This window comes from Scylla paramamosain, chromosome 9 (assembly GCF_035594125.1).
Source record: "Scylla paramamosain isolate STU-SP2022 chromosome 9, ASM3559412v1, whole genome shotgun sequence".
Lineage (NCBI taxonomy): Eukaryota > Metazoa > Arthropoda > Malacostraca > Decapoda > Portunidae > Scylla > Scylla paramamosain.
Window position 1 is genome coordinate 12,024,210 of NC_087159.1, and position 10,821 is coordinate 12,035,030.

Below are 10,821 nucleotides of genomic sequence, written 5' to 3' on the forward strand. Positions count from 1 at the left end.
TGCAAACAAACAGTCAGTTCTCAATGCAGCAGCATGTGTCCAATGTTGCCACAACTCCATCCATGGGACTTTCAGATTGGGCTGGCTGCTCCAGATTTTGCCTGATGCTTCCGAAATACATTAAAGCGAGGTCCATAGTACAGAGGTATGAGTGTATATGATATTTGGGGAAAAAGAGCCCATCACTGCCTTTTACATGTTATTGTAGCACATTGTGAGCTTATAGTATTTGCATTAAGCTAAATTTTCTTCTTTACCTTTGCTTTAATTGAAACTTCCTATAAATTACATGAGTATTTGCACTGTTCTCTTGCTTGCATCTTGTTGTAGGTATAGTTTACTGTACCTAATACTTTCATGCTCAAAATTTGTGAAGCAATGTGTCACTTCCAGGCGTGCCTTATAGATGAAAGGAAAGAAGACATGATGGGTGTACAAATTATGCAAACATGGTACTCAGCACACTATATATTTCATTCATCACTATTGAACATATTCTCTTCTGTGGGGGTGGAGCTGAAGGAGTGAAATCACAACATCCTGACTCCTTCATCTATTGGGTAGCTGGCTGGGTCTAATGCACCTTGATTTACAAGGGCAGGTGCCATTTTTGTCACTTAGTATTAACAAAAATTAACTATGTGAAACAAGTTATCAAAGTATGATCCTAATTAGTTTATTAAAGTTATTTACAAAAGACAATGTAACATTACCTCTGAAATCCAAAGTAATTGTTAAGCAGAAAATGTAAGTAATGCACTGGTAGAAGAGGGTGTTAAAAAAGAAAACATAAAAAAGATGTGACTGGATAGAAAATGGCTTACTTTTTCTGCTTGGGAACAAATTCCAATTTCCTTCAAAGTGCATCCCTTGTGATAACACACATTTAGCAATTATCATTATTCCCTTACTGAAATAGCTCTTAGGTACACCACATTCTTTGTAATGTGTTTTGAGCTCCCAAATTGAGATTTTTCAGAAACATCTTCACTTAGGAATCATCCAGAAATCACAAGGAACCACATCCAGAGAACAAAACAATCTGAGCTATCTGAGACAATCAGCACTTGGCCAAAATATCCTGGACCATGTATTAAATAAAGAAGAAGCAAGAGTATTGCTATGAGCAGTTGTCAGATGCCCAAGTCCCTTTGGACTAATCTTGGGCCATTCTCAGTATTTGATCCAGGATTTTTTAGATAAGCACCAAGGTGCAATTCACACCAGCCCATCCCCTTCCATGATGTCACAAACGTGATAACCATCCACTTCAGAGGAGATAATGTCCATTGCAGGGTGACAGTGTGATGTCAGCCCATCAATCATCAGTCCCACACACCCACCAAAACAAGATGGACCACAAGAATCTCCTTATCATTTTTGCTCTCTTATTGTTGGACAATTTGGAACCAGAAGACTGCCCAGTTAGGCCAGCAAGACGAAGGAGGAGACAAACAGTATGGGCATGGCAACTACTGCTGGAGAGGCCACTACAAGATAGTTATGGATGCAGAGATGAGGGGTGATAGAAATAGCTTCCATGGAGCCTACTGCATGACCCCAGCCATTTTCCAGGAGCTAGTGCAACTAGTTGGTCCTCACTGCAAGTGCTCAAATGCTGTGTGTTTACTACAGGATCAGCTGCGCTGAGGGTGCCTGGCGAGCAATGTTGCCACATTTCCAGATTCGTTGAACAATAGTCTTCGCCTCACACTTTAGGAAAATATATTTAAATATTTATTATTATAATATATTTCTGTGTACAAACACTAATATTTCACATTTTCATGATATTAAGAATATCCAACACCATTGATAAGGGTCAACACCACCGCCATCCCGCTGTCAAAATATGAATATATTTCATCTTTGGACAACGAGACAGCCATGAGCACAGAGGGTCAGGTTCCCATCTAGCTCACAGTTTATGACGTCATGAACAGGGATAGGGAGTGACGGTGACAGGCTGATGTAAAACGCGCCTAAAGTGCTTCCGATTTGCTTAATCTTCTAGACATAGAGCCATGTGATATTTGGTGTTTTGAAGATGTCACTGAAAGCATCCCAGTTTGAGAAGCAAGACATACAAAATGTGATGGTGTACCTGGTAGCTTTTTCCAGAAAAGGATTTTCATAGCCAAAGTGATAAGCTTGTATATGGAATCACAAGGGCCTCCTATGAAGATTACTGCAATTATAACCCATAAAAGGAAGCCATATTGTCTGTAAGCCTCAGGTCAAACACTTATTCAACACACCATGTATTATTATGCATATATTCATGTTTTTGCAGGAAGATTATTCAAATATTCACGTTTTGCAGGAAGTATTTTCTATAGTGCAATTTCTACTGTTATTTGTAAACCGAGTTGATTTTTATTAATTAATAAGTTAATAAGTAGCTGCAGTTAAACTGGAAATACAATAAAAATATAACCATTTTGAGTTTTAAAACTCATTGTCTTGCAGCCATGTAGAAGTAATACACAGGGTCAAGATTGATGTGAGAAGTGGAGAGGCACCAGTAGCCAGTTGGCCGTTATAGAGAGGAAGCATTGTATGTGTGGCCTGCTACCCTGCCTTTGCTTGTGTAATCTAAACCAACAATTTTTTTTTTTTTAGGAAATTCTTAATTCCTTTGTTATTCCTATCATGGTATTTCCCTCCACACAAGATGGTCATCTGAGTCTTTTTGCAAGGAAAAGGCTGGGTTTACCTATAATTATAGATAAAAGAAATGCACCCCCAGGAATACAAGCAGGCAGGGTAGTAGAGTAGCAGGGTAGTAGGTCTACTGATGTACCTCCACTTCTTGCAGCAGTTTTGATCTGACTGATACACTGGTGCCAGACACAGTTGTTAACACTGCAGCAATATTTCTGAGGTATTTTTAAATTTTTTTTTTCTATTGTGCTTCCAATTCAATTACAGCTAATGTACTATATAATGGATTTTGGACATGTGGGGGATCTGGCTGAATTTGTATTATACAGTGAATGGTATGAAAAACTTAGAAAATGCTGATGCAAGAGAAACCCATTGCATCAATCAGTCTAAAGTGAAAGCCATTTCTATAGGCAAAGAGAGAGTTTAATTCTCTTATTGTTTATGGAGTTCAAGGATTTGCTCTGCATATTCAAGGTATTATAAACATCCTCAAAATAACTGTACTTGGTGTATTTGGTGCCATAATTCAAACTACTTGATAATGTACCTTACAAATTATTATTTTTTTATATTTGAGAAGCTGTGTTGAGTGATTGTGGTTCATAAACATACTGTGGGGTACATTCTGTGAGGTCTGTGGGTTGTGTTGGGGGGAGAGAGAGAGAGAGAGAGAGAGAGAGAGAGAGAGAGAGAGAGAGAGAGAGAGAGAGAGAGAGAGAGAGAGAGAGAGAGAGAGAGAGAGAGAGAGAGAGAGAGAGAGAGAGCAGGATATTCTAATGTGTCTAGCATTTAAATACTTCCAGTAGAAATAAATACTGCTAGAAGATTCCACTGAATCAGTATTGTGAGCAACAAGAACACTTAAAACTGTAGCTATCTACTATTTCTGTTGCTTCACTTCAACAGGGAATATCTCCCCAAGGGGATGACCACAGCAGATGCAGATGCCTCTTCCTATCTAAACACTCCATTCTTGCCTGTTCAAGTGCTCCACTTGAATTAATCTGGTTCAGATATGTAACTGTTTACTTTCATCTTCCAAATGGCCTTCCTCTTATATTAGGACCTTTACTTTCCCCTTCATATATCTTCTTTATACAGACTTCAGTCTTCATCCTTTTAATTCAGGCAATCCATTTCAGTGTAACCCATTCCAGTAATTCTACCTGCACTAAAACTTTATTAAACTTATGCAAAGAGAAAAAAATATCACTAATTTTCACTACATACAATACCATTTCATTCAATAAACTGATTTTAAGTCACTTTTGATTCTTAAAAATAGGTAAGCATTAATACTTAAGGAATGTACATAAATATGCAAGACAAATTCAATCCTAAAAGTAAAAACATCACTGACTAGACAGAACTTAGTATGCATGTGAGACTAGTATCAGAAGTTGGCTTATATAAAATTAAGATCATACCTCCAACTTTGGCAAAAAATCATCTACTGACAAAGAATAATTCAAGTTAATACTGCAACTTAAACCTAATATGTATAGGAGCCTTGACAAGAAATATTTCAAAGTTAATACTGCAACTTCCATGCATATTACATAACCTTAAAAAAATTAAAACTGAAAACTGAGGAGTTACAGTTGGCTCTGAGAATTTTGGTATATGCCATGGCATGGTTAGGACCATGCTGGCAGAACCACACAGCTGAGCAGGAAATGTTCCCCAAGGTTAAAAAGGGATGGAGAAGCTGATGGCAATGCTGCTTGGGGCAAAAGATTGTTAGGTGTTTTGGTCTTAGGCAGCATCTGGAGACATATCCTGTCCCACTATGCTTCTGCCAGATATTGCCCTCATGCCATGACATGATGTGTACCAAAATTCTTGGAGCCAACTGTACCTGCCACCAACTATTGCACTGAAAATTTTACCCAACTTGATGGGATCTTTGGTTGGCACTATTCATCAATGTAATGGAGGATGCACAAAGAACAATGGCAGTAAACTTGTCTCCTACATATGCAAGTTAAATATACCTTAGGCAAATTCCTAAGAAAAATATCAATTTATTTTGTAAGTGATTTCATACTCTCCTCTTATGAGAGCAGATTGTACTAAGTGGAAACAATCAGTTCTGAATAAAGACACTATTCCACTGTATCTGAGTATACCTGTAATGGGGATAAAAAGAGAAATGTTTACACTACTAAACTTTTCCACTACAAATTAAATATTTATGTTGTGCAGTATGGCTACAAAATGACTGGCTGAAAGGCAATGACAATAATAAGAATAAAGAAAATGGAGGAAGAAACAACACTACAATGGAATGTGAAAGCCTAAAGAAGTCATGTAAATAATAATAAAGAAAAATCTCTATCTTGATGCTGTAAGTGTAAACATTTCCTCTTCACCTGTAAGAGGAATCCACCACAAGGTAACAACTACTTTCCTGTACAAGAGTAGGTGAGTGTAAGGAAAATTACACACGAGACAACACCTTCACTTCAAAGGTGCTCATTCAGAGACTTTACTCATGAAATTTAGATAAAAATTCTGAGATGGTTGTGTGCAATTATTAAGTAATTACTATATAGAGGCACTAACAATCATCACAAAGTTCTCCTTCCCTAATCACATGTAAAAAAATATCCGAGGACTTCTGCATTATTTCTACACAAAGTCTGCTGTCCCCAATGGAGAAAATGTTTGTCAACCAACTCATCCAAATGCTTTGTGTGATATATTTAAATGTGAACATTTTGCTCTGGAGCATTAAAAATTTTATAATGAACCATTTGTTTTTATGCCCCTCATATCTCCTTTGCCCATCAACCTTTGTACTCACTCACTGTCTAAACAAGGTCAATCTCTTCTTCATCCAAAAGACGTTCCTCTTCACTTCCATCATCACGTCTCTTATCTTTCTCCATAGTTTTCCTTAAAAAGAAAAAAATATTAGAAACAAATTTTTATTCAGTAACACTGGTATGAAAACAATGTTTATCTCTCAATAATGAAAGTAATAAGAATGAAAGCACACAGTACTCATTGTTTCACCATTAGACACAAACAATGATGCCCAAGGCTTGTCCTTTCTCTACACCAGTTATTTTCACAAAACAACATGAAAAATGTAGAAGGTAATACAGGTTTAACTCCTTTACAATCTGCCATGTGTTTTCACACACAAACTTCAGTAACATCCTATACATCTTTGGCCACCTGTGTCAGGGTGGTGCAGTGATTCACACATTTAAGTTGTACAACTGCAAAGTTCCAGGTTCAAGTTCTCATCAGCTATAGATAGCTTGTGTTGCTCTCCTTTTGTAGATCTAATTCCTCACATTCCACCGAGGATATGACCAGCAATCCTGTCTCCCTGTGTGCATACATGTGTGTGTGTGTATGTGTGTAGTTCCATAGAAGCAGAAGGCCTATTATCATGATTTGTGTATGTGTGTTTGTGTGTGTGTGTGTGTGTGTGTATTTACCTAGCTGTATTGTACAGGGCATGAGCCAAAGCTCATTTTGTCCTATATCCATAAAGTACAGGGCATGAGCCAAAGCTCATTTTGTCCTATCTCCATAACCATATTTATCCAGTTTCTCTTTAAACATGTCTACACTGTTTGCCAAAAACCACATCTTCCTTCAAATCATTCCAGATTTAAATAGTTCGATATGGGAAGCTGTATTTTTTGATGTCGCTCAAACATCCACTCTTCTTTATTTTCTTCCCATGCCTCCTCGTCTATCTCTCTCCCTCCTCCATCTGCGGTGCAAAGTAATTTCTGTCAATTCCTTCTATACTGTTTACTAATTTGTACATTGTTATCAGGTCTCCTCTTTCTCTTCTCTCTTGTAATGCTGGTAATCCCACCTCTTCAAGTTTCTTCATAACTTAAAATCTTTCAATTCTGGTACAATCTTTGTTGCTATCCTCTGTATTCTTTTCAGTTTCCATGTATCTTTTTTTCTATGTGGAGCCCAAACTACTGCTGTGATTTCCAATTTAAGTCATATTGTGCTTGTTATAATTTTCTTCATCATTTCTTTATCTAAATAGTTAAATCCACCCTAATGTTTGTTAACAAGCTGTATGTAGACCTAAATATTCCATTTATGTGCCATTCAGGTGATAGTGTGTCCTGGATCATTACTCCCAAATCTTTTTTTCATTACTTTTTGGTATTATTTTTCTCCCATTTTGTAATTCCATGAGTGCCTCTTTACTTTTTCCTATTTCCAACATGTGGCATTAAATTCTAGTTTCCATCTTTGGCTCCATGCATGTATCTTTCCAATATCTTTTTGCAACTCCTTGCAGTCATGTTCATCCTTTATTATTTTTATTATTTTTGCATCATCAGTGAAAAGATTTATATAGCTATTTAGATATTCTATCATATCATTTACATACATTTGAAACGTAACAGGTACCAACACAGATCCTTCACGCCAACTTGAATTAGTGTCTCTAATTACTGTTCTCACTTTTCTCCCTTGTAAATAAACATCCATCCATCTCTATGTTGCTCCCTTTAATCTGCTTTCATTCTCTAACTTCCATTTCCACCTCCAGACTTCTGTGGGGAGCTTTATCAAATGTTTTTTTTGAGATCCAGGTATACTGCATCAACCCGTCCGTCCCTCTCTTGCACTCTACCTATTACTCTCATATAAAAGCTCAGTAGAGTTGTGACACAGGATCTCCCTTCCCTGAATCCAAATTTCTTTTTTGTAATTATCTTTTCATCTTCTAAATTTTGCGCCCATCTATCTTTAATTACTATTTCACAAAGCTTGCTTACAGTACTTGTTAGTGACATTGGTGTGTAATTTAATGGTTCCATTTTATTTCCCCCTTTGTATATTGGGACCATGTTAGCTCTTTTCCATTCCCTCAGTATTTTTCCTTCTTTTAACAAGCTGTTGATTATATCCCATATGGGTTACTCCATTTCTACTCTGCATTCTTTTAATATCCATCCATTTACTTGATCTGGTCCCATAGCTTTTCTAACATCCAGCTCTTCCAGCAGTTTCTTGATTTCTTGTCTCTTTACTTGTATGTCCAGTATTCCCTCATTGTGATACCACTTTTGGAGCCACAAAATCAGTTTTCTTTGTAAACACAGATTGAAAACTCTCCTTTACTAGTTCACTCATCTCCTCAGTAGTTTCATAAATTCTTCCTTTTCTTTTTAACTTGTTTATATCATCCCTATGTTTCATTTTTTTTCATTTACATATCTTTAGAAGAGTTTGGACTCTTCCTTTTATTTTCTTACTAGGTCACTTTCAAAATTTTTCTTTTCTTATTATATATATATATATATATATATATATATATATATATATATATATATATATATATATATATATATATATATATATATATATATATATATATATATATATTCCTTGCCTTTCTGTATTCTTCCCTAGTATTTCTGTTAAGTATTCTCATCATTTTCCTCCATGCCCTGTCGTTTTTCTTTTTTGCTTCTGCACACCTGGCATTATACCATTCATGCTTCCCAATTTTCACTTTATAACTTGGTACAAACTGTTGCACCCCTCTCTATAGTTGCTCAAAAATAACTCATATTTTTCTTGCACCACTTTACCTTCAAAAAGCTCTTTCCAGTTTTCCATAAAATTTATTAAGCTCTGCAAAGTTTGCCTTAACATAGTTTTCTCATCCATTTTTAAATTATTCATTCCTGTGCAACACTGTTTCCTCCTGTAGTACTACTTCTATTGTCACATGATCACTTCTTCCCAATGGACTCAGACAATGTATACTTGGTCTACTTTCTTGGGTTTTCATAAACACTAAGTCTAACTGTGATGGTTTTTTCTTCTCTGCATCTTGTAGGTTTGTTCACCCCATTGTTTCATTGTATTCACCATCATGGTATGCATACGTTATTTGCTCCATGATCAGACATTTTCTTTCACTTCCATCTCCTTCCAGTTAATTCCTTTAGTGTTGAAGTCACCTACTAAGAGCACTTTGTTACTTTTCCTTATCATTTCCTCTATGCTATTTCTTGTTTCTAGTTGCATAATTTTATATCTATTGCCCATGCATTAGTTTTTGGTGGTATGTACATCACAATAACTTTCCTTTTTTTCAATTTCTTTGATCTTAATCACAACACTCAAAGTTTCCACCATTCCATCACCATATTCCACTTCCTCAGCAACAATATCTGTGTGTGTGTGTGTGTGTGTGTGTGTGTGTGTGTGTGTGTGTGTGTGTGTGTGTGTGTTCATGTTGTTTATGCAAAATAGATTAGTGGCTGCAAAGGTTCTTCCATAACTTCACTGACCTGAACACATAACCATTGATGAGTGCATCAGCAGAGACTTTGCGCTTGTCCCGATGGTGCAATCTGCATGCCACTGCCCCAAGAACCAGCCCCAGTACCACTAGGCAGGCTGGAAAGGACATGAAAAACTATCAGGCACTAGCTTAGCCACAATAACTGATGTATTTTCCCCATGTAAATTGTTGTTTACTGAAATCTATATGAATGACCAAAGAATTGAACATTTGTTAATAACTGAAGATAATGTATCATGGAATCTTATTAAGAGGAGTTTGAAAACATTTTATAAAAATAAAAGATAAAATCCATATTTAGAAGAATTCACTCAAGATTCTCTTAAAATTTTTTTTGTCCAGATTTAGTTCTGAAATTATTAATAAAAAAAGCCTTCCCTCTACAAAAATTTGTTAGAATGATAATGTTTTCAAGAACTGCACCTTTCTACCAAGACAGCTTTATTAACCTTATCCTACTTAATAATCACTGGAAGCAAAACATCTACTTTGGTTTACAGTGCTCATATTAGCATCAAGTACGTCTTGAGTGGTTGTGAAGCCTTAAAATATATGTGAGGAAATAACTTATATTAATAAACATTATCATGAATAAAGCTTTCATTAGGAGTAGCACAACCAGTCTGTATCATGCTAAAGTAATAAACATGAGATAACAAGGAAGTGAACCCTGTGGCATTAATAAACAAGCAGGACTGCAGGTGTTTGTTACAAGGGGTGTTCAATGAGTTCTCGGCCTAACATAGGAAGGGAGAATGGAGCCCACCATGGTTGGAACACACATTTGTAGCAGCTGGCATCCTCCCAACATATTTTATTCAGTTCAACAATGACTTTTCATGAGTGAGGATGATGACCTCCAGCAAAATGAGTGAAGTTGAACAGTGGGCTATGATAGTTTTCCATGATTCACAGGAGAGCACCACAGTTGACTCATGAGGGGTTGAGGGCAGGACTAGGGGACAGTGCCCTATCCTATTTCACTGTCAAATGCTGGGCTGCTTTCTTCAAGCAGGGCTGAGACTCATATAAGAATGACCCCCAAAGTGGTGGTCTATCAACAGCAGTCACTATGGAAACTAGCCATACCAGAGCATGGTCATGGATGACTGCTGAATCTTGGTGCAGTACATTGTTTCTCAACTGGGGATCATTAATCGATCTGTTGTTACCATCTTGCAATATCACCTCAACCCTTCCAAGATGTCTGATGGGTCCCAAAAATGCTGATGCCTGAGCAGAAGAGGAACTGGATAATGACTTCAATGGAGATGTTGATCTTTATGAGAGCGGATCCAGAGGGATTCATGGCCTGAATTGCAACCCAGGATGAAATGTGGATTCCTCACTTCAATCTGGAAACCAAAGCCGAATCTAAACAATGGAAGCATCCCTCCTCTCTAATGCCACAAGTATTCAATGTCATGAAGTCATCCCGGAAGGTCATGGTGAGTGTTCTGGGACTCTGAAGGGATCCTCCTTATGGACTTCTTGGATCATGGTCACACCATTAACAGACCATATTATGCTGATCTAATGGAGAAGGTTTGGAAGGCTCTGCTTGAGAAATGCCAAGGAAAAGTGACCCGAGCTGTTCTTTCAAAGGACAATGCTCCTGCACACAAGAGCATGGTGGCCATGAGCAAAGTGGTGTCCTCCAGCTTCGAACTGTTGCCTTTCACCTTTTCCCACACATGAAGAAGCACCTGCAGGGTTTCACTAATGATAAGTCCAAGGAAAAAGTCATGGAGGTTTTGGAGGGATTCAACCCACCATTGTTAACAAATGGATCTTCACAGCTAAAGATGAGACCAGAGAAGTGCATCATGGTCAAAGGTGAT

At 37.2% G+C, this 10,821-nt stretch overlaps 1 protein-coding gene across 5 annotated transcripts in view; it reads right to left on the reverse strand.

Annotated features, from left to right (window-relative positions):
- Nucleotides 1–3,334: 3,334 nt before the first annotated feature.
- The window catches only part of LOC135103613 (bis(5'-adenosyl)-triphosphatase enpp4-like), a 30,966-nt gene continuing 23,479 nt past the window's right edge, over nt 3,335–10,821 (reverse strand). For 4 of the 5 annotated variants that reach the window (XM_064010091.1, XM_064010096.1, XM_064010090.1 and 1 more), the window contains 2 exons: nt 8,967–9,075; nt 3,335–5,565 (listed from right to left, as the gene is read on the reverse strand). In XM_064010091.1, the coding sequence (XP_063866161.1) occupies nt 5,481–5,565; nt 8,967–9,075 (194 nt within the window). In that variant the 3' untranslated portion in view covers nt 3,335–5,480. Of the gene's footprint in view, nt 5,566–8,966; nt 9,076–10,821 lie in introns of those variants that run through there. The other variant, XM_064010094.1, reaches the window with a different exon arrangement.